Genomic DNA, 25386 nt, shown 5'->3' on the forward strand with positions numbered 1-25386 from the left:
ACTGGGAATATATGAAGAATGGACAGTTTATTTGGTACTGCAATCTTTCTCAGACAGTTACCTGCTCAGTCAGTGACTGCATCAAATGTACAGACAATGCATAGGCTTTTGCTGCACCAAGAGACCCTGTGTGCAATTCAGAAATAGAATTGCCAAGACTTTATATTTCATGTATTTAGACACGTGTGTTATATGTATATTGAAAATGGCCATGGTCCAAAGAGCATCCAGCAATCAGCAGTTCCACGCTCTGAAGCATTGTTGAAGTGGTGACTCATTCTGGTGTGACGTAAATGAAGTGGTTGCAATGGATAAAAGAGCAATGTACAACAGTGGTACAATAACATACCACCCTAATCAGCTTGCTCATAATTCATACATAATTATGGGACCAATTAGCAATGCACTATTGTAGTATATCAGATGCCTCTTGCTGCATTACTATATTAGTAATCTGTGCTAGGATGCAGCATCGGATCACCTGTGACACCATGGCTGGCTGTGTGGCCCATATCATGCAAGCTGGCCAAAGCAGTTGCTACAAAGAGGTCAGGAAGTCTCCGTCTTCTGACTGAGATCCTGGCCTCAGCACTTCTCCATAACGGCAGCGACACACACCTCCGTTTTGGGAAACAAAGGCTGTCACTGCTCCCTCCCTGCCCCCAAATGGCTGCAGACTGTCACTCTAGTGATGTCTGCAGCTGTATTTCATCCAACGACACACGCCCGCACTGCATATGCACAGTATGGGTCCGGCACATCAGTACTTTGCGCTATGCGGCTCAGATCCTTTGGGATCTAAATTAGGCCCAGAGTTATAAGTTGCATTCCTTCATAAATAATTGTCAATAAATTGATATAAACATATTAGGACGAGGAACACAGAGTGATACTAATTATACATTATCAAAATATAAAAAAACAGTGTGAAAACTAGCAAGGGATGCACCAAATCCTGCTACATTCAACTCCACATCAGCACCGATATGTAAAACTGTATTTTGACAAGAAGCATTAATGTAATGTTCTAATATTTCTGCACTTCTGATAAACATCATGCATCAATGACTAAATACTTAGGGGAGATGTATCAAACTTTGGATAGAGATAAATGACCAACTCATCAGCATCAAACTGCCATTTTACAGGCTGTATTTGAAAAATGACAAAAGCTGATTGGTTGGTACATTATCTCTCTCCAAACATCTCCCCCATATTGTGTAGAAATTAAAATTTAAAGATTTTGTCGTTAGAAACTTTACCTTCGTCTCTTCCCAAACAGCTAGAAGTGTCTGCTCTACAATCTATAATTATGAAACAAAATGAGCAGTTGAGGGAACAAGCTGTGGACATAGATACTCTGTCAAGAAACATACAAACAAAAGAAGAGTTTATTAAGGTAATTTACACTTGAAGATTCTCTGTATTTTTTCCACATTTTCCTTCAAAGGTCAGAATATTGATTGCCGTTATTGATTTAAAATCTATATAGTAATCAAGGAAAGCTGTTTTGTCTATGTTGTGTGTAGTGGTAGATGAAGCCTTCCACCACTCCCCCCACCCCCCTTCCTTCGCCCCCGATTATTGCTCCCACTGTTGGTGACAGGGACATACAGTAACAAATGAGAGGTGAACCTGCCACAGGGTAATTATTGAATGACAGAGGAGGGGATGGACCTAGAAAGGGATAGTGCACGTAATGCCCCCTGTAGCAGGGATGCTTACACACATAATGCTCCCTGTAGTAGTGCCTCTTACACACAATGCCCCCTGTGGTAGTGCTGCCTATACACGGGTGTAGTATGGTATGCCAGTTGCCGGGCTCCCGGCGACCAGCATACCGGTGCCAGGAGCCCGACCGCCGGCATACCGACAGCGTGGCGAGCGCAAATGAGCCCCTTGCGGGCTCACCACTCTGCAGGCATGTACGCGCGCCACACTATTTATTCTCCCTCCAGGGGGGTCGTGGACCCCCATGAGGGAGAATACCTGTCGGTATGCCGGGCACCGGGATCCCGACATTCGGCATACTGAAGACCACCCCTTATACACAACGCCCCATGTAGTAGTGGCACTTACACAGGTAAAGCCCCCTGCAGTAGTGACGCTTATACAAGATGCAGTAATACTTACACACATAACGCACCCTGTACCAGTGACGCTTACACACGTAATGCCCCCTGTACCAGTGATGCTTATGTAACAACCCAGAGATAGGACGATTTACTGTTTCCTCGATGAGGGTCAGAGTTGTGACGAGGAATATTCAGTTCTGGGACGCCACACCACGGTTTAATAGAGGTCTCAATTGTTTGATTAAAAATTATCGTTCTTAACAGAAAAGACTGTACAACTAGTAACATCCAACAAGCATAGATTATAACATGTCATATGAACAGAAATAGTAAATGAAGCAAGGGGTGGTTTTATTACACAGGAACTGGGTGATAGTTGGGATCACTCCGTCTGCGTTCCGGTAAGACAATTAACCTCTTTCACACAACTTTGCAAAAGGTCAATACTAGACTGAACAAAGAGAAAAGATTGGCTGCGCTCATAGTGTGGTAAAGAAACTTTGTTAATAGAGAGCTGACAAACGTAATAATGATGAATAAAATTTTTTATTAAAATATTAGTATACCAATGAAATTAGAAACACAATATTTTTAAGAAATAATGCATATGAGTATGCTCTGAGCTGACCCTATATATTGAGCAGCAAGTAGCAGTGTTCACACAATAGATAGGTAATACATAATAACACTAGAAGAAAAAAATAACATAACATATGTGACATTCGTATGGCTACTCATTAAAATTGTATCATTCACAAGAATAATTGGACTGCACACTATCTAAAAGTACAGAGGCAGCATGTACTTTAAGATTCAGAAAGGTCCCGGCAGCAGGTGTTTTAATTTGAGGAAGATATTGTAATTACCTCTCCTGGGCTGTTAATGCCGGGCGTCCCCGGTATTATCCACTATAGCCTTTTCTGTAGATTAATGAGGAAGGTAAATTTGAAGAAATTGCTCTGATGGGAGTTGTTCCCATAAACTAATGGGTATCTGTGTATTAACCGGCTTATTCCTGGATTCTCCCGGGGGCTGGTGAAATCCTTTAAATGCCCACTCGTATGCAGGAAGAAGTATGCCGTCCAGTGCCGTTATAAGTGCTGCTGACAGAATACCTGTAGGCGCCGTGCATCGGCGTGAGCCAAACCTTCCAGGTATGATGAATCAAATCCTCGTGCTGGAACCGGAGCGTCCGGAAGCGGTAATACCCGCTAGCAGCAGGATGAAGGTGCTCGATATGAAGTGTTACCCGGAGCACTTCTGCAGGGGGGGGCGGCACTGACATGCGGGGCGGACTAGCCCTGTGCTGGGCGTCCCCCCGCATGTCAGTGTGAATGATCGTAGCTGTGCTAAATTTAGCACAGCTACGATCAACTCCGAATGAACCCCATAGTCCGAGCATATTGATAACCGCTGGTACTGGGCTCAAGTTTGACATGGTCCAGAGTGACGATCTGCAATGGATATTGACTCTTGATCGGGTGTAGAGGGTCCTTCTGATTAAGATTAGGAGGTCTCTTAAGGTTGCATGGCACACAGTCACGGCACCATTCCTCGATGTCATCCCTCATGCCTATCCAGAAATATCTTTTCCTTAATACTGCTTCCATCTTTTGGGTGTCGTAGTGCCCCGATTTATCATGATAGGTTTCAAGCAGGAGGGTGGCCCGATCTCTTGGGACAAGAACTTGAGTGACGGTCTGATGAGTGCTGGGATGAATACTAGCGTGCACTAGAAGGCCTCTGCTCAATTGAAGATGATCCCGATGTCTTTACAATTTCACTAGCTCTGGATCAGCTTTAGCTCGTTGAATTTTGTTCAACCGTTGTTGCTGTTGTAGTATTGCCATAAGTGCCTTCAACTCTGGGCTTTGCTGCTGAATTCTGGCCCAGTCAATGATGGAGCTGTCACACTGAAGACCCTCAGATCGCAGATCAGTTGAAACAGACAAGGTGTCTGAAGTGATAGTTATTGGAAATCTAGTTCACTTATGATCTAGTTCACTCAAACGATTAGTTCAGAAGATTAGTTCATGTAGTTCAGAATTTCACTCACTGGCTCTGAGACTGAGAGAAGTGAATGGAATTGGAACTAGTCTTGACTATTACACGTAGTTATTTCTAATAAATAACTTATATAGCAACCTTATAGTGACCTTTTTATCTCTGCAATATTAATCCCATTGTTGGTACTAATTTCTCTGACGTCCTAGTGGATGCTGGGAACTCCGTAAGGACCATGGGGAATAGCGGCTCCGCAGGAGACAGGGCACATCTAAAGAAAGCTTTAGGATCACCTGGTGTGCACTGGCTCCTCCCCCTATGACCCTCCTCCAAGCCTCAGTTAGATTTTCTGTGCCCGACGAGAAGGGTGCACACTAGGGGCTCTCCTGAGCTCTTTGTGAAAGTTTTAGTTTAGGTTTATTATTTTCAGTGAGACCTGCTGGCAACAGGCTCACTGCATCGAGGGACTAAGGGGAGAAGAAGCGAACTCACCTGCGTGCAGAGTGGATTGGGCTTCTTAGGCTACTGGACATTAGCTCCAGAGGGACGATCACAGGTTCAGCCTGGATGGGTCACCGGAGCCGCGCCGCCGGCCCCCTTACAGAGCCAGAAGAGCGAAGAGGTCCGGAAAAATCGGCGGCAGAAGACTTTCCTGTCTTCAGATAAAGGTAGGCGCACAGCACCGCAGCTGTGCGCCATTGCTCTCAGCACACTTCACACTCCGGTCACTGAGGGTGCAGGGCGCTGGGGGGGCAGCGCCCTGAGACGCAATAAATCGATAGAAAACCTTTTATGGCTAAAATAAATGCGTCACATATAACTCCTGGGCTATATGGATGCATTTAACCCCTGCCAAAACATACAAGAAAACGGATGATAAGGACGCCGAGAAAGGGGCGGAGCCTATCTCCTCAGCACACTGGCGCCATTTTCCCTCACAGCTCAGTTGGAGGGAAGCTCCCTGGCTCTCCCCTGCAGTCACTACACTACAGAAAGGGGTTAAAAAAGAGAGGGGGGCACAAATTAGGCGCAGTATAAACAATACAGCAGCTATAAAGGGAAAAACACTTATATAAGGTTATCCCTGTATATATATAGCGCTCTGGTGTGTGCTGGCAAACTCTCCCTCTGTCTCCCCAAAGGGCTAGTGGGGTCCTGTCCTCTATCAGAGCATTCCCTGTGTGTGTGCTGTGTGTCGGTACGTTTGTGTCGACATGTATGAGGAGAAAAATGATGAGGAGACGGAGTAGAGTGTCTGTAATAGTGTTGTCACCCCCTGGGGGGTCGACACCTGAGTGGATGTACTGTTGAAATTGCGTGACAGTGTCAGCTTTGTATAAAAGACAGTGGTTGACATGAGACAGCCGGCTACTCAGCTTGTGCATGTCCAGACGTCTCATACAGGGGCTCTAAAGCGCCCGTTACCTCAGATACAGACGCCGACACGGATACTGACTCCTGTGTCGACGGTGAAGAGACAACCGTGATTTCAAATAGGGCCACACATTGCATGATTGAGGCAATGGAAAAAGTTTACACTCTTCTGATAATATAAATACCACCAAAAAAAAAAAAAAAAAAAAAAAGGGGTATTATGTTTGGTGAGGAAAAACTTTCTGTAGTTTTCCTGAATCTGAGAAATAAAATGAGGTGTGTGATGATGCGTGGGTTTCCCCCCGATAACAATTGATAATTTCTAAAAAGTTATTGGCAGTATACCTTTTCCCGCCAGAGGTTAGGGTGCGTTGGGAAACACCCCCTAGGGGGGATAAGGCGCTCACACGCTTGTAAGAACTAGGGCTCTACCCTCTCTGGAGATGGCCGCCCTTAGGGATCCTGCTGATAGAAAGCAGGAGGGTATCCTAAAATGTATTTACACACATACTGGTGTTATACTGCGACCAGCAATCGCCTCAGCCTGGATGTGCAGTGCTGGGTTGGCGTGGTCGGATTCCCTGACTGGAAATTTGATATCCTAGATAAGGACAGTATATTATTGCCTATAGAGCAATTAAAAGATGCATTTCTATATATGCATGATGCACAGCGGAATATTTGCCGACTGGCATCAAGTATAAGTGCGTTGTCCAATTATACCAGTAAAGTGGTCAGGTGATGCGGATTCCAAACGGCATTTGGAAGTATTGCCTTAACAAAAAAGGGGATGTACCCCAGGTCGCCTCTCAAAATAAGACGCCGTATTATCAGGCGCAGTCCTGGTTGGCAAGCGGACAAAAGGGTTCCTCTTTTCTGCTCGTGACAGAGGGAGAGGAAAATGGCTGCAGAGATCAGCCAGTTCCAAGGAACAGAAACTCTTTTCCGCCTCTGCCAAGCCCTCAGTATGACGCTAGGGCTTTACAAGTTCAGGCACGGTGGGGTCCCGTTCTCAATGAATTTCAGTGCGCAGTGGGCTCACTCGCAAGTAGACCCCTGGATCCTTCAGGTAATATTTCAGGGGTACAAATTGGAATTCGAGACGTATCCCCCTCGCCGTTTCCAAAGGTCTGTTTTACCGACGTCTCCCGCTGACAGGGAGGCAGTTTTGGAAACTATTCACAAGCTGTATTCCCAGCAGGTGATAATCAAGATACCCCTCCTGCAACAGGGAACGGGGTATTATTCCACACTATTGTGGTACCGAAGCCAGACGGCTCGGTGAGACCGATTTTAAAATCTAAAATCTAAAATCTTTGAACACTTGCATACAGAGGTTCAAATTCAAAATTGAGTCACTCAGAGCAGTGATTGCAAACCTGGAAGAAGGGGACTACATGATGTCTCGGGACATCAAGGATGCTTACCTTCATGTCAAAATTTACCCTTCTCACCAAGGGTATTTCAGGTTATGGTACAGAACTGTCACTATCAGTTCGGACGCTGCCGTAGGGATGGTCCACGGCACCCCGGGTCTTTACCAAGGTAATGGCCGAAATGATATCCCTTCGAAGGAAGGAAATTTTAGTTATCCCTTACTTGGACGATTCCCTGATAAGGGTAAGATCCAGGGAACACTTGGAGGTCGGTGTAGCACTATCTCAGGTAGTGTTGCGGCAGCACGATTGGTTTCTCAATATTCCAAAATCGCAGCTGGTTCCGACGACTTGTCTTCTGTTCCTAGGGATGATCCTGGACACAGTCCAGAAAGAAGGTGTTTCTCCCGGAGGAGAAAGCCAGGGAGTTATCCGAGCTAGTCAGGAACCTCCTAAAACCGAACCAAGTCTCAGTGCATCAATGCACAAGGGTTCTGGGTAAAAATGGTGGCTTCCTACGAAGCAATCCCATTCGGCAGATTCCACGCAAGACTTTCCAGTGGAACCTACTGGACAAATGGTCCGGGTCGCATCTTCAGATGCTTCAGCGGATAACCCTGTCACCGGGGACAAGGGTATCCCTCCTGTGGTGGTTGCAGAGTGCTCATCTTCTAGAGTGCCGCAGATTCGGCATTCGGGACTGGGTCCTGGTGGCCACGGATGCCAGCCTGCGAGGCTGGGGAGCAGTCACACAGGGAAGGAATTTCCAGGGCTTATGGTCAAGCCTGGAGACATCTCTTCATATAAACATTCTGGAACTAAGGGCCATTTACAATGCCCTAAGTCAAGCGAAACCCCTGCTTCAGGGTCAGGCGGTATTGATCCAATCGGACAACATCACGTCAGTCGCCCACGTAAACAGACAGGGCGGCACGGGAAGCAGGGGGGCAATGGCAGAAGCTGCAAGGATTCTTCGCTGGGCGGAAGATCATGTGATAGCACTGTCAGCAGTGTTCATTCCGGGAGTGGACAACTGGGAAGCAGACTTCCTCAACAGACACGATCTACACCCGGGAGAGTGGGGACTTCATCCAGAAGTCTTCCACATGATTGTGAACCGTTGGGAAAAACCAAAGGTGGATATGATGGCGTCCCGCCTCAACAAAAAACTGGACAGGTATTGCGCCAGGTCAAGAGACCCTCAGGCAATAGCTGTGGACGCTCTGGTAACACCGTGGGTGTTCCAGTCAGTGTATGTGTTCCCTCCTCTGCCTCTCATACCAAAAGTACTGAGAATTATACGGCAAAGGGGAGTAAGAACGATACTCGTGGCTCCGGATTGGCCAAGAAGAACTTGGTATCCGGAACTTCAAGAGATGCTCACGGACGAACCGTGGCCTCTACCTCTAAGAAAGGACCTGCTCCAGCAGGGGCCTTGTTTGTTCCAAGACTTACCGCGGCTGCGTTTGACGGCTTGGTGGTTGAACGCCGGATCCTGAAGGAAAAAGGCATTCCAGATGAAGTCATCCCTACCCTGGTCAAGGCCAGGAAGGACGTAACCGCAAAACATTATCACCGCATTTGGCGAAAATATGTTGCGTGGTGGGAGGCCAAGAAGGCCCCTACAGAGGAATTTCAGCTGGGTCGTTTCCTCCATTTCCTGCAAACAGGACTGTCTATGGGCCTAAAATTAGGGTCCATTAAGGTTCAATTTTCGGCCGTGTCGATTTTCTTCCAAAAGGAACTGGCTTCAGTGCCTGAAGTTCAGACATTTGTAAAAGGGGTACTGCATATACAGCCTCCTTTTGTGCCTCCAGTGGCACCTTGGGATCTCAATGTTGTGTTGAGTTTCCTAAAGTCACATTGGTTTGAACCACTCACCACTGTGGACTTAAAATATCTCACATGGAAGGTGACGATGCTGTTAGCCCTGGCTTCAGCCAGGCGTGTGTCAGAATTGGCGGCTTTATCATATAAAAGCCCTTATTTAATATTTCATTCTGACAGGGTAGAATTGAGGACTTGTCCTCAATTTCTACCTAAGGTGGTTTCTGCATTTCACATGAAGCAACCTATTGTGGTACCTGCGGCTACTAAGGACTTGGAGGATTCCAAGTTGCTTGACGTGGTCAGGGCCCTGTAAATATATGTTTCCAGGACGGCTGGAGTCAGAAAATCTGACTTGCTGTTTATCCTGTATGCACCCAACAAACTGGGTGCTCCTGCTTCTAAGCAGACGATTGCTCGTTGGATTTGTAGTACAATTCAGCTTGCACATTCTGTGGCAGGCCTGCCACAGCCAAAAATCTTAAAATGCCCACTCCACAAGGAAGGTGGGCTCATCTTGGGCAGCTGCCCGAGGGGGCTCGGCTTTACAACTTTGCCGAGCAGTTACTTGGTCAGGAGCAAATACGTTTGTAAAATTCTACAAATTTGATACCCTGGCTGAGGAGGACCTGGAGTTCTCTCATTCGGTGCTGCAGAGTCATCCGCACTCTCCCGCCCGTTTGGGAGCTTTGGTATAATCCCCATGGTCCTTACGGAGTTCCCAGCATCCACTAGGACGTCAGAGAAAATAAGAATTTACTTACCGATAATTCTATTTCTCGTAGTCCGTAGTGGATGCTGGGCGCCCATCCCAAGTGCGGATTGTCTGCAATACTGGTACATAATTATTGTTACCAAAAAATTCGGGTTATTGTTGTAGTGTGCCATCTTTTATAGAGGCTTCTCTATTATCATGCTGTTAACTGGGTTCAGATCACAAGTTGTACAGTGTGATTGGTGTGGCTGGTATGAGTCTTACCCGGGATTCAAAATCCTTCCTTATTGTGTACGCTCGTCCGGGCACAGTATCCTAACTGAGGCTTGGAGGAGGGTCATAGGGGGAGGAGCCAGTGCACACCAGGTGATCCTAAAGCTTTCTTTAGATGTGCCCTGTCTCCTGCGGAGCCGCTATTCCCCATGGTCCTTACGGAGTTCCCAGCATCCACTACGGACTACGAGAAATAGAATTATCGGTAAGTAAATTCTTATTTTTTACCTGCTTTACTTTATGCCACTTGAAGGTTCATACATATCCCCCTATGTCCTGTGTGGAGTAATCAGACTCTACAGCAGGGGTGTCAAACACAAGGCCCGCGGGCCAAATCCGGCCCGCCAGACCTCGTCTGATGGCCCGCGGTGCCGCCGCCAGCCTTGCAGCCTCCCCTTTTTTTTTTTAAATGAATTTACTCCGTGCCTGCACGGAGTAAATTAATTTTAAAAATGGCTCAAGTTAAAAAAAAAAAAATTTACTTACCTTCCGGGACCTGGCCCGACTTCTTCCTGCCCCGCACTGCTCCCTGGGTGTCGGACGTGACGTCATCACGTGACGTCCGCCCGACATCTCCAGGGATCAGAGGAGCGCGCGGACGCCGCGGAGAGGAGCAAGAAGAAAGAAGTAAAAGAAAGAAAGAAGTAAAAGGTAAGTAAAGTAAATGGAGGGTGCAGATGGCTGGGCACTATAAAAGGGGGCAGATGGCTGGGCACTATAAAAGGGGGCAGATGGCTGGGCACTATAAAAGGGGGCACATGGCTGGGCACTATAAAAGGGGGCAGATGGCTGGGCACTATAAAAGGGGGCAGATGGCTGGGCACTATAAAAGGGGGCAGATGGCTGGGCACTATAAAAGGGGGCACATGGCTGGGCACTATAAAAGGGGGCACATGGCTGGGCACTATAAAAGGGGGCACATGGCTGGGCACTATAAAAGGGGGCACATGGCTGGGCACTTTAAAAGGGGGCAGATGGCTGGGCACTATAAAAGGGGGCAGATGGCTGGGCACTATAAAAGGGGGCACATGGCTGGGCACTATAAAAGGGGGCACATGGCTGGGCACTATAAAAGGGGGCAGATGGCTGGGCACTATAAAAGGGGGCAGATGGCTGGGCACTATAAAAGGGGGCACATGGCTGGGCACTATAAAAGGGGGCACATGGCTGGGCACTATAAAAGGGGGCACATGGCTGGGCACTTTAAAAGGGGGCACATGGCTGGGCACTATAAAAGGGGGCACATGGCTGGGCACTTTAAAAGGGGGCAGATGGCTGGGCACATATTACAAAAAACAGTAATAATTGAATGCAGTGACATTAATTTATGATAATAAAGAGTGGACACATAGACCTACAGATACAACCGGCCCTTTGATGGGGACCAAACTGCTGATGCGGCCCCCGATGAATTTGAGTTTGACACCCCTGCTCTACAGGATAGCATGCAGCACTCAGCACTGTGTCTTTGGCTGACTGGGAGTGTAGTTTGTAACCTAATATACTAGGGGAATGAATCATTGCAATGTAGTTAAGACTTAGCTTCATACAATGCATATGCCTGAGCACAGCAGTGCCACACATGGTAGCTTAGAGGCACTGTACTGACTCATTATGACTGTATGAGTCAGAGAGCTGATCAGTGATCTGTATGAATCAGTGAACTGCTGAACTACTTGCAAGGAGAATGACTCATGAGTCATCATGACAATGTAGCTCAGTCAGCTCCACAGAGTGCACACCATGTCTGAGCACAGCAGTGCCACCTGTGGCAGCTGAGATGTACTGACTCATGAGTATTGCATGAGAGAGCTGGCTGAATAACAATGCTGCTGCAGAAGCACCTACACACCCAGTAGAAGATTTAGCACAGCAGTATGCTCAGGACCCAGTACCAGAAGCAGCAGCAAGTGCTAAGACATCTGGACTAACAGGACAGTGATTGTATCACAGAAAGGTGAGCAGCATGACCACATGTGCTCACTCACAGACACACAGACTTTGGCTAGGCAGTGCAGATGCTATTTTTTTTTATTAGATCTGTATTTGCTGGGCTGTTTTGTATTTTAACTTTCATTTCTCTAACGTCCTAGTGGATGCTGGGGACTCCGTCAGGACCATGGGGAATAGCGGCTCCGCAGGAGACAGGGCACAAAAGCAAGCTTTTAGGATCACATGGTGTGTACTGGCTCCTCCCCCTATGACCCTCCTCCAAGCCTCAGTTAGGTTTTTGTGCCCGTCCGAGAAGGGTGCAATCTAGGTGGCTCTCTTAAAGAGTTGCTTAGAAAAAGTTTTTAGGTTCTTTATTTTCAGTGAGTCCTGCTGGCAACAGGCTCACTGCATCGAGGGACTTAGGGGAGAGAATTTCAACTCACCTGCGTGCAGGATGGATTGGATTCTTAGGCTACTGGACACCATTAGCTTCAGAGGGAGTCGGAACACAGGTCTCGCCCTGGGGTTCGTCCCGGAGCCGCGCCGCCGACCCCCTTGCAGATGCTGAAGATTGAAGAGGTCCGGAACCAGGCGGCAGAAGACTTTTCAGTCTTCCTCAGGTAGCGCACAGCACTGCAGCTGTGCGCCATTGTCTGTCAGCACACTTCCCACAGCGATCACGGAGGGTGCAGGGCGCGGGGGGGGGGCGCCCTGGCAGCAATGTAGAATACCTGTATGGCGAAAAATACATCACATATAGCCCTTGAGGCTATATGGATGTATTTAACCCCTGCCAGACTTCACAATCTCCGGAGAAGAAGCCCGCCGAAAAGGGGGCGGGGCCTATTCTCCTCAGCACACAGCGCCATTTTCCCTCACAGAAAGGCTGAGGGGAAGGCTCCCAGGCTCTCCCCTGCACTGCACTACAGAAACAGGGTTAAAACAGAGAGGGGGGGCACTGATTGGTGATATACATATATATATTAAATGCTATATGGGAGGAACACTTATATAAGGGTTGTCCCTGTATAATTATAGCATTTTGGTGTGTGCTGGCAAACTCTCCCTCTGTCTCCCCAAAGGGCTAGTGGGTCCTGTCCTCTATCAGAGCATTCCCTATGTGTGTGCTGTATGTCGGTACGTGTGTGTCGACATGTATGAGGAAAATGTTGGTGAGGAGGCGGAGCAAATTGCCTGTAATGGTGATGTCACTCTCTAGGGAGTCGACACCGGAATGGATGGCTTACTTATGGAATTACGTGGTAATGTCAACACGCTGCAAGTGGGTTGACGACATGAGACGGCCGGCGAACAAATTAGTACCGGTCCAGGCGTCTCAGACACCGTCAGGGGCTTGTAAAAACGCCCATTTACCTCAGTCGGTCGACATAGACCCAGACACGGACACTGATTTCAGTGTCGACGGTGAAGAAACAAACGTATTTTCCTTTAGGGCCACACGTTAAGGGCAATGAAGGAGGTGTTACATATTTCTGATACTCCAAGTACCACAAAGAAGGGTATTATGTGTGAGGTGAAAAAACTACCTGTAGTTTTTCCTGAATCAGATAAATTAAATGAAGTGTGTGATGATGCGTGGGTTTCCCCCGATAGAAAATTATTGGCGGTATACCCTTTCCCGCCAGAAGTTAAGGCGCATTGGGAAACACCCCTCAGGGTGGATAAGGCGCTCACATGCTTATCAGAAAAATATCCTAAAAAGTATACACACACATGCTGGTGTTATACTGTGACCAGCGATCGCCTCAGCCTGGATGTGCAGAGCTGAGGTGGCTTGGTCGGATTCCCTGACTAAAAATATTGATACCCTTGACAGGGACAGTATTTTATTGACTATAGAGCATTTGAAGGATGCATTTCTATATATACGAGATGCGCAGAGGGATATTTGCACTCTGGCATCAAGAGTAAATGCGATGTCCATATCTGCAAGAAGATGTTTATGGACACGACAGTGGTCAGGGGATGCAGATTCCAAACGGCACAAAGATGTATTGCCGTATAAAAGGGGAGGAGTTATTTGGGGTCGGTCCATGGGACCTGGTGGCCACGGCAACTGCTGGAAGATCCACCGTTTTTTACCCTAAGTCACATCTCTGCAGAAAAAGACACCGTCTTTTCAGCCTCAGTCTTTTCGTCCCTATAAGATATCTGCCCAGGGATAGAGGAAAGGGAAGAAGACTGCAGCAGGCAGCCCATTCCCAGTAACAGAAGCCCTCCACCGCTTCTACTAAGTTCTCAGCATGACGCTGGGACCGTACAGGACCCCTGGATCCTACAAGTAGTATCAAAGGGGCACAGATTGGAATGTCGAGGCGTTTCCCCCCTCGCAGGTTCCTGTAGTCTGCTGTACCAATGTCCCCCTCCGACAGGGAGGCAGTATTGAAAACAATTCACAAGCTGTATTCCCAGCAGGTGATAATAAAATTACCCCTCCTACAACAAGGAAAGGGGTATTGTTCCACACTATAGGGTGGTACTGAAGCCAGAAGGCTAGGTGAGACCGATTCTAAATCTGAAAAATTTGAACACTTACAAGGGTTCAAATCCAGATGGAGTCACTCAGAGCAGTGATAGCGAACTGGGAACAAGGGGACTATATGGTGTCCCGGGACATCAGGGATGCTTACCTCCATGTCCCAAAATTTGCTTTTCTCACCAAGGGTACCTCAGGTTCGTGGTACAGAACTGTCACTATCAGTTTCAGACGATGCCGTTGGAGTGTCCAAGGCACCCCGGGTCTTTACCAAGGTAATGACCGAAATGAGGATTCGTCTTCAAAGAAAATGGACGACCTCCTGATAAGAACAAGGTCCATTGAACAGTTGGAGGTCGGAGTAGCACTATCTCAAGTAGTTCTACGACAGCACGGGTGGATTCTAAATATTCCAAAACCGCAGTTGTTCCGACGACACGTCTGCTGGTCCTAGGGATGATTCTGGACACAGTCCAGGAAAAGGGTGTTTCTCCCAGAGGAGAAAGCCAGGGAGTTATCCGAGCTAATCGGGATCCTCCTAAAACCAGGAAAAGTGTCAGTGCATCATTGCACAAGAGTCCTGGTAAAAAATGGTGGCTTATTACGAAGCGCTTCCATTCGGCAGATTTCACGCAAGAACTCTTCAGTGGGATCTGCTGGACAAATGGTCCGGATCGCATCTTCAGATGCATCAGCGGATAACCCTATATCCAAGGACAAGGGTGTCTCTCCTGTGGTGATTACAGAGTGCTCATCTTCTAGAGGGCCGCAGATTCGGCATTCAGGATTGGATGCTGGTATCCACGGAGGCCAGCCTGAGAGGCTGGGGAGCAGTCACACAGGGAAAAAATTTCCAGGGAGTGTGATCAAGTCTGGAGAATTCTCTCCACATAAATATACTGGAGCTAAGAGCAAATTTGTAATGCTATAAGCTTAGCAAGGCCTCTGCTTCAAGGTCAGCCGGTATTGATCCAGTGGGATAACATCACGGCAGTCGCCCACGTAAACAGATAGGGCGGCACAAGAAGCAGGAGGGCAGTGGTCAAAACTGCAAGGATTTTTCGCTAGACGGAAAATCATGTGATAGCACTGTCAGCAGTGTTCATTCCGGGAGTGGACGACTGGGAAGCAGACTTCCTCAGCAGGCACGACCTCCACCCGGGAGAGTGGGAACTTCATCGGGAAGTTTTCCGCATGATTGTGAACCGTTGGGAAAGACCAAAGGTGGAAATGATGGCGTCCCGCCCGAACAAAAAACGGGACAGGTATTGCGCCAGGTCACGAGACCTTCAGGCGATAGCTGTGGACGTCCTGGTAACACCGTGGGTGTAACAGTCGGTGTATGTGTTCCCTCTTCTGCTTCTCATAACCAAGGTATTGAGAATTATAAGACGTAGAGGAGTAAGAACTATACTCGTGGCTCCGGATTGGCCAAGAGGGACTTGGTACCCGGAACTTCAAGAGATGCTCACAGAGGACTAATGGCCTCGGGAGCTAAGATGGGATTTGCTTTCAGCAAGAACCATGTCTGTTCCAAGAGGAACCGTGGCATCTGCCTCTAAGAAAGGACCTGCTCCAGCAGGGACCTTGTCTGTTCCAAGACTTACCGCGACTGCGTTTGACGGCATGGCGGTTGAACGCCGGATCCTAAGGGAAAAGGCATTCCGGAAGAGGTCATACCTACCCTGGTCAAAGCCAGGAAGGAGGTGACCGCACAACGTTATCACCACATGTGGTGAAAATATGTTGCGTGGGTGAGGCCAGGAAGGCCCCACGAAAAAATTTCAACTAGGTCGATTTCTGCACTTCCTGAAAACAGGAGTGTCTATGAGCCTCAAATTGGGGTCCATTAAGGTTCAAGTTTCGGCTCTGTAGATTTTCTTCCAGAAAAAATTGGCTTCAATTCCTGAAGTCCAGACGTTTGTCGAGGGAGTATTGCATATACAGCCCCTTGTGTGCCTCCAGTGGCACCGTGGGATCTCAACGTAGTGTTGGGATTCCTCAAATCATATTGGTTTGAACCGATCAAATCTGTGGATTTGAAATATCTCACATGGAAAGGGACCATGTTGTGGCCCTGGCCTCGGCCAGGCGATTGTCAGAATTGGGGGCTTTGTCTTAAAAAAAAAAAAAAAAAAAAGCTCATATTTGTTTTTCCATTCGGACAGGGCAGAACTGCGGACTCGTCCCCAGTTTCTTCCTAAGGTGGTGTCAGCGTTTCGCCTGAAACAACATATTGTGGTGCCTGCGGCTACTAGGGACTTGGAGGACTCCAAGTTGCTAGACGTTGTCGGGGCCCTAAAAATAGATATATATATATATATATATATATATATATATATATATATATTTCCAGGACGGCTGGAGTCAGAAAGTCTGACTTGCTGTTTATATTGTATGCACCACAAAAGATGGGTGCTCCTGCTTCTAAGCAGACTATTGCTCGTTGGATTTGTAGTACAATTCAGCTTGCACAGTCTGTGGCAGGCCTGCCACAGCCAAAATCTGTCAATGCCCATTCCACAAGGAAGGTGGGCTCATCTTGGGCGGATGCCCGAGGGGGTCTCGGCTTTAAAATTTTGCCGAGCAGCTACGTGGTCAGGGGGGAACACGTTTGTAAAATTCTACAAATTTGATACCCTGGCTGAGGAGGACCTGGAGTTCTCTCATTCGGTGCTGCAGAGTCACCCGCACTCTCCCGCCCGTTTGGGAGCTTTGGTATAATCCCCATGGTCCTGACGGAGTCCCCAGCATCCACTAGGACGTTAGAGAAAATAAGATTTTACTTACCGATAAATCTATTTCTCGTAGTCCGTAGTGGATGCTGGGCGCCCATCCCAAGTGCGGATTGTCTGCATTACTTGTACATAGTTATTGTTACAAAAATCGGGTTATTATTGTTGTGAGCCATCTTTTTTAGAGGCTACTTCATTGTTATCATACTGTTAACTGGGTTCAGATCACAAGTTGTACGGTGTGATTGGTGTGGCTGGTTTGGGTCTTACCCGGGATTCAAGATCCTTCCTTATTGTGTACGCTCGTCCGGGCACAGTACCTAACTGAGGCTTGGAGGAGGGTCATAGGGGGAGGAGCCAGTACACACCATGTGATCCTAAAAGCTTGCTTTTGTGCCCTGTCTCCTGCGGAGCCGCTATTCCCCATGGTCCTGACGGAGTCCCCAGCATCCACTACGGACTACGAGAAATAGATTTATCGGTAAGTAAAATCTTATTTTTACAGCATCAGATTCAGGATGTAAAAAATCCAGTGAGTGAGCAGTGAATAGTGTATAACTCCTCCCACTTGCTTTACTTCCTGATGATCTAATCTTTGCCAGAACTGAATAAACTAGTTCACTTTGAAGATTAGTTCATTTTGAACTAATCAGTCATGAACTACCCATCATTTTGAAGTGGCAGTCCTCTTTGCTTCAGAGAGTTTGAACATTGGAATCTCAACATCTTCATTTATGTCTTTAGTTTATTCCGCAACATCTACAGTGGATAGCCGGGACAATGCATCTGCATTACCGTTCGACTTTCTACTTCTATAGGGTGCAGTGTAGCTGAAATTGGCCAGACGGGATACCCATCTCTGTTCAAGGGCTCCGAGTCGAGCAGTATCTAAATAAGCCAAAGCATTATTATGCATCATGATGATAAACGCTGTGGCAGCTAGGTAATCTTTAAATTTTTCCGTGATGGCCCAGATGAGAGCAAGCAATTCCAGCTTAAAGGTGCTATATTTTTCACCATTCCACTCAGTTCTGCGCAGTCCCCTGCTGCCGTATGCAATGACTCTTTCACGCCCGTCCTGTCGCTGTGACAGCACAGCCCTCAGTCCATGGTGACTTGGGTCTGTATGCACCTGAAAGGGTTTATCATAATCTGGGGAGGCGAGCAAAGGAGCTTCGGTTATTGAAGTCTTCAGCTTGTCAAAAGCCTGTTGCTGTTCTTTGCCCCAATCAACAACAGAAGAGCCTCTTCTTTCCAGTCCAGATATGCCCCTCAGGAGTTCGTGCAACGGAGCAGCCACTGCGGCAAAGTGTTCTACAAAGTGTCGGCAGTAGCCAACAAATCCCAGAAAGCTTTGAACATCTCTGATGGTTCTGGGTACTGGTCAATCCTGAACAACTTTGATTTTTTTTCCGGGTCAGGCATCACTCCTTTTACGCTGACAACGTACTTCTAGCTTCAGCAGATGACATTTTGCCGGTTTGAGTTTCAGCCCAGACTCGGCTAATAGTTTGAACACTTCCTCCAAGTGCTGTAAGTGCTTCTCGTAACTTTTTGTAAAGATGATTACATCATCGAGATGTAAGAGGACCGCCTCAAAATTGGATGCCCAAGGCAATGTTCCATAACCTGTTGGAATGTGGCTGGTGCATTGCAGAGCCCAAAGTGCATCCTTTCGAATTCAAATAAGCCCATTGGGGTGGTGAAAGCCATTTTCTCCCTGTCTTCAGGGGCCATCGGAATTTGCCTGTACCCACTGGTAAGGTCTAGGGTGGAGAAGAACGCAGCCATTTTCAGAGCTGTCAAGGACTCCTCTATGCGTGGAAGTGGGTAGGCGTCTTTATGCATCACAGCATTTAATTTGTAATAGTCTACGCAAAATGGAAGGCCGCCATTCATCCTCCAATTTTTCAGATGATTTGTCATCTTTGGCATAATCACTTTGATTCAACCTGAGTATTTGCAGAACGGTTTCCTTAAACTCGGAGAAGGAGCTATTTGGCTGTTGTTTCCACATTCGTAGCTGCGAACGAATTGCTTCTCCATGTGCTCCTTCTATAAACAGGTTGATTAACGTCTCATCGGCCTAACCAACCTCCAAGGCGTCGAGAGCTTGAACAGTTTTTATGACCTCCTCCAACCCAAGGACAAACTCCCGCAACGATTTGTTGGGTTTTTGTTTCCTGGCGTAAAGGCGACTTTTCTACTCCGCCACCGTCTTTGAGTCGGATATACCTGCCAGTTTCTTGAAGATGCACTCTACTGTCTCCTTTTCGCTGTTTTCCCAGCCTTAACCTCGCACAATGCAGGGCCCTTCAACGGTCCCATTAAAATATCAACTTGCTGTATTTTACTCAGTGGGTACAAGCAAAACATCAAATGCATTTTTTCCTTAAACTCTTTAAAGGTGCTCGTGCCAGAACCGCACATATTCCCGAATGATCCACATGCCTTGAAATAATACAGCATGGTGATAGTAGATGCTGTCGTGGAAGTCAGACTTTCCCTTCTAGGAAACACGGGCAGAAGCCTCCGGTCTGATGTTGACGTGAGTATCTGAGGATCCGACATCTTGTGCGTATTCTGTTCGTGACGCCAAAATCAAATGTAACAACCCAGAGACGGGATGATTTACCGTTTCCTCGGTGAGGGTCAGAGGTGTGAGGAGGAAGACTCCGTTCTGTGATGCCATACCACGGTTTAATAGCGGTCTCAATTTATTGATTAAAAATTATTATTCTCACATGATAAATGTCCTCAACAAAAAAGACTGTGTACAATTAATAACATCCAACAAGCATAGATTATAACATGTCACATGAAGAGAAATGGTAAATCAAACAAGAGGTGGTTTTATTGCACAGAAACTGGGTGATAGTTGGGATCACTCCGTCTGCGTTGCGTTCCTGTAAGACAGTTAACCTCTTTCACACAACTTTGCAAAAGGTTAATAGTAGACTGACTCTGGCTTGCTATACCAGACAAACCATTGGTTAATTTAGTTATATAAGCTTTAGTCTAAGATAAACCTCACCTTAAACATCAAATTGACCACAAAATATTCATATTTTGCATAGACAGCAGATTACACCAACATTCCCTTCCCACCAGAACCAAGGTACGCAATTAAGTCAGTTAAATAAAAAGTCCATTAGAACACGTGAACGGCTAACTGTTTGCTAATGAGAGCTCTCTTATTGTTCGTTGCCCGGGTAAAGTGAAAACAGAAAGTTAATTGCTCTTGGGTAATGCAGTCTTTCCAAGGAATTAATGTTGCTCCTGCAGGGAAACTATTCTACTCCAGTAAATCTGACAGCACTTTCCGGAGAAATTCAAGGATAAACATAAACGAAGAAAAAGGAAAGTGCATCTCATTTCTGGTAACTACTCAACTGATGCTGACAATATGTAACATGTTGATACTGTAGCTGTACAAGGGCAACTTCTCTTTTAAGCATTTACTTATGTAACTCCCTTCACGTTAGTGACTCTGTCCTTGGCTAGTCTGCCAGAATATAAATTGGAGCTGGTTTCCTATCTCTACAACTGATGTATTGGAACTGCAGCTCTTCTAGGGAAGCTGTGCTCTTTTTAGGAGGGATTCACCGGAGGAAATCACTGAGCACAGGCTATACATCTCCTACCCTATAATCAAACTTTAACACGGCTCCTGCTGAAGTGTCTAGGAAGGTGCAGTGTGGGTGTTTAGATTGCAGACCTTCTCCTGTTGTCCGTAACGATGACCAGGCTCCTAGCTGTCACAGAATGGCTGCTGCTTAAGGAGGGGCAGAGTTTCCCTGGTCAATGCTTCTCCCCAGGTGTCCGTCAGAAGTACAGGTCCGCCCTCCCGAGCCGCTCAACACTGTCTCTCGGTAGCTGAGAGCCGCCTCTGTGGGTGGAGAGTCTATATTATCCTCCCCCCAGGCAGTGTATACATGAAGAGAGGCTGCCCACCCGAGCTCCGCCCTGGGGCATCACCTCTCCCCCGGCTTCCGATACAGCACCGCCCTGGGACCGCCTCAGTCAGTCAGGGAAGAGCTCCTCCTCACTGCTGCCGGGTCGTCCTCCATCGCGCTGGCTGGGAGACTCGTTGGAGGGAACTCGGCACTGGAGTTCGTGCTGAAGCCCTGGCGCTCAATATCGCCACTATTGGGGCCACCGGAGCCGGTCCTCCTTTCCTAAGGATCCAACAGTAAGTGTGCAGTCCTTTCCAACTGTCTTTTTAGAGTCTGCGAGTTCCGGTGCGGCCAGCGCGCGTCGATAGTCTGCCAGTCTCAACTTCGCGCCAGCCCCTTTTCCTGCCCCTGTTCCTGCCCATCCACTGCCACCAATGTTTAGTGTAGACACAACATGGCTAGATACATACCCCGCTGACACCAGTGTTCAAGGAGCATAATATTCAGGGCACCTATGCCTTCAGAAATATTATTACATACATTTCTACCTTAAACAAGATACAACTGTATGGGCACCAACAAGGTACTCCACAGCAAATATATTACACACGTAACGCCCCCTGTACCCAGTGATGCTTACACACGTAACACCCCCTGTACCCAGTGAAGCTTACACACGTAACACCCCCTGTACCCAGTGAAGCTTACACACGTAATGCCCCCTGTATCAGTGACATTTACACACACAACGCTCCCTGTACCAGTGACGCTTACACACATGCGGCACAGTCACACATATACATACACACGCACACACATACTGTATATAACTTACACGCATACACAATCACACACATACATATACACAGATACTCTATACATACACATACATATACACAGATACTCTATACATATACACACACATACACACTTTCACTCACTCTCTTTCCAGCCACTTACATAAGAAAGTCTGGCAGCCTGGTCCCATGTAGCTCCACCCCTTATTCCTGTGTAGCTCCACCCCCTTTTAGGTCTGCACTCTGAGTTTGTGACAGAGGAGGGGGAGAAGAGGCTTCATGCTGCCAGTGCCGCTGCCTGTCATAGAGTGCGACAGGCGCAGTAGCAGTAGGGACATCAGCTCAGCACAGGGATGCAGAGCAAGGAGAGCACACTTCCAGCCTGGCGCCTACCTGCTTTGCATCCCTTTGCTGAGTGGTCAGCACCGGGCCTGGACCCAGATCTTTTGTAAGATGGTCCAAAACTATTAGCAAATGATAAGCAGTTTAAAGGAACAGTAAACTATTCAGCAAGATTAAGCCCTAGACATTGAATGAAAGGAGGTAGTGGAATGTTCAATGTAACAGGGAAGAGCGGTGCAATTTTTTTTTTAGGGTTTATTAAAGTTCCTTTCAATTTCTTTACCATGGTTGCCAGAATGAATAGTCTAACCAGTGTCTGGCATGCCTGTACTGTAATTTATACGTGCTGATTGGAAGTTACAACAGGTTTTTAGTATATGGGGTCAACAGTGACAATGTTGATACCAGAATGCGGGTGACGGCATGTCAACAAGGTTAACATGCTACTTACATCATCTTTACAGTTGTAATGCCAATCCAGTTAACATACTGTAAGTAGCGTATTAACCTTGTTGGCATGCTGGTGTCTGCATTCACTGGCGACATGGTGCATCCCGTCCACCATTAATACAGATTATACAGTTGTCACTCAGAACAGATAATCCTTGTGTATTAGTGGGGGATATACTTGATATGCACAATAAAATTGTCTTTATGTTAATTGGCATCACTTAATATTATGTGTTTTAAGTTAGTAAAGAAATAAATAATATTATCTGCCCCATCAATACATATATCTTTAGCAGAGCTGTAACTAGACATTTTTGTTGACAAGAGAGCACAATGGTGCCTTATATGTTTCGTATTAATCACCATCTCAGTAACAGCACACCACTGGAGAGGAGGAGGCCAATCTATTGTAGGGTCATGTCTTTATTTATTATTTATATGGCACCATCATATTATTCAGCACAGTATAGAGAATATTTTTCATTTTATATTCACATCAGTCACTGACTCATTGGGTCTTACAGTCTAAATTCCCTACCTCCTACATACTAGTTACATGAATCCTAAACCCAACACCAACGAACTGTCTGACTTTTATGTAATCTCATCACCAGCAGAGGGGAGAAGAGGGAATAAAGGGAAGAAAATGAGAGTAGGAGGAGATTTATTTGGCCTGGTGCTGGCAGAACTTAATGCCTGCAAGATAAATGTCCTAAAAATGTTGTGTGGCCTACATACAGTATAAAGCATACACCAGATAGCATATGTTAGCGGAGATGCATCAAACCTTGGAGTGAGATAAAGTACCAACCAACCAGCTTCTGTCATTTTTCAAACACAGCTTGTGTAGGGAGAAGATATCTCCACCTTCTCTCCAACGCTTGATATACTGTATCTACCCATTATTTCTCTCCCAAGGTTTGATATATATATATATATATATATCCCCCTTTAAATTTATTCTGCAGATTCATTCTAAATAAACACATCTAAAGCTTACCGTACTTCTTATAGCAACTTCAATGCAGATTTCTAAATCCATAGCAATTAGAGAACATTTTTTGTATATGATGACATTTTAACTGTATCAGTATTGTGCATCCTCTTAACACCCTATAATGTGCCATATTACATACAAAAGCAGAAATCACCATATGCTGTAACACACATCGCACATAGGCCTTCATTCCGAGTTGATCGCTCGCTAGCTGCTTTTAGCAGCAGTGCAAACGCTAAGCCGCCGCCCCCACTTAGCAGAAGTGCGACCGAAAGGTTAGCAGAAGCGCTCAAAAAAAATTTCAAGCCGTTTCTGAGTAGCTCCAAACCTACTCCTACCTTGCGATCACTGCAGACAGTTTAGTTCCTGCTTTGACGTCACAAACACACCCTGCTTTGGCAAGCCACTCCCCCGTTTCGTCAGGCACACCTGTGTTTTTTCCAGACACGCCTGTATTTTTAGCACACTCCCGGAAAACGCTCAGTTACCACTCAGAAACACCCACTTCCTGTCAATCACTCTACGATCAGCAGAGCGATTGAAAAGTGTCGCTCGACCTTGTGTAAAGCTGCATAGTTTTATGTGAAAGTACTTTGCGCGTGCGTACTGCGGGCCGTACGCATGCGCAGAAATGCAGATTTTTAGCCTGATCGCCGTGCTGAGACCGAAAGCAGCTAGCGATCAACTCTGAATGAGGGCCATATTTCATGTACATAAATATTTTACAAAGTTATCTGTGGTTCATGCATACAGCTCTGTAGAGGAGACCCAAACTGTGATGCGTCCTGAGAAATATTCTGGATGATTTTGAAACTAAAAGAGGCAGCTATGAGTCATTATTAGGTGAATAGTGATCCACTTAAACACATATTGTGTATTATATCAAGTATCCTGTATGGGGGGCATTCGATATGCCAGCTGTCAGGATTCGATATGCTCGACAGTCGGCATACCGACAACTATTCTCCCTTTTGGGGTGACCACGACACCCATGGAGGGAGAATAAATAGCATTGCGCGCCATCGTACCCACAGCGTGGTGAGCGCAGCGAGCCCGCAAGGGGCTCTTTTGCGCTCGCCCACTGCCGGCGGTCTGGATTCCGGCGCCGGGATTCCAACAGCCAGCATAACGTAGTACACCCATTCTGTATAAAATGCACACAAATAAAAGCAAGCTCTTAAGATACATTTTTTCGGCAAAAAAAGACTCAGAAAAGATGCCTGATGCTAGCAGGGTCCCATGGAACCTGGCATGCCAATAGGGGCTGTTTGGCCTGACTGCGGCAAAGATGTATTAGGAGTGTGGCGGCTCCAGAGGTAGGGCTGCAAGTCTGTTCAAATTTCAAATAGTGGAGCCACACCAACTGTCAGCAATTGCCATTTCAAACTGTCTCTCTGGCAGTTGGTGTGAATTTGAACTGAGCTGCAGCCCCACCTCTGGAGCTGCTCCTGAGGATACATCTGTAAAGTAGTTTTCAAGAACAGTAAACTCACCTTGTTACTTCTGCATAAGATTGCCAAGGTTGTGCATCTGCAGGATGTGGGAACACAGAAGCAGAAGCAAAGTTTGGGTTAGTTAAAACCCAGAACAGAACAGGTCAGGAAAAGATCTTCAAGTGCCAGTGTTGTTCTCTGTTACTTTAGCAACCCACACACTCTGCAGGGGGACAGCATCATATCAGAAACCACAATCGTTTGCTCCCGGTTCAGCTTTCTCATGGTCTGCATGTGAGTGGCCGTTAGAGTGAGAGAGTGAGGTGAGGCAAGGTTTTCAAAATCCTGACTGATCCTGGAAAGTATTTTAACCCTAACCCACCCATCCAGTAGTTTAACCCTAACCCCAGTACTTACCGTTACAGTGCCACTGTCTGTATGCTAATTGTCAGGATCCTTTCTGCATAACGTTTAAAGGACACTTAGGTGGAAGGAAGGGGCAGATAACTGATACAATACAAAAAAGTGACCAATCCAGCCAGTGCTGGCAGGCAAATGTTGCATCACCTAGTTACAACCCTCATCTTGATCTCTGTGGGAGAAATGTGATGTGCTGTACAGTAAATCTTGCCAGAGAAAGCAAATTCAGGCCCTTTAAAAATG

General features: G+C 46.8%; 1 protein-coding gene across 5 annotated transcripts in view; it reads left to right on the forward strand.

The window, feature by feature from the left end:
* The window catches only part of PDE4DIP (phosphodiesterase 4D interacting protein), a 1081329-nt gene that overhangs the window by 470161 nt on the left and 585782 nt on the right, over positions 1–25386 (forward strand). For all 5 annotated transcript variants that reach the window (XM_063940306.1, XM_063940302.1, XM_063940304.1 and 2 more), the window contains one exon: positions 1283–1399. In XM_063940306.1, the coding sequence (XP_063796376.1) occupies positions 1283–1399 (117 nt within the window). The remainder of the gene's footprint in view (positions 1–1282; positions 1400–25386) is intronic.

This window comes from Pseudophryne corroboree, chromosome 9, assembly GCF_028390025.1.
Source record: "Pseudophryne corroboree isolate aPseCor3 chromosome 9, aPseCor3.hap2, whole genome shotgun sequence".
NCBI classification, from domain to species: Eukaryota; Metazoa; Chordata; class Amphibia; order Anura; family Myobatrachidae; genus Pseudophryne; species Pseudophryne corroboree.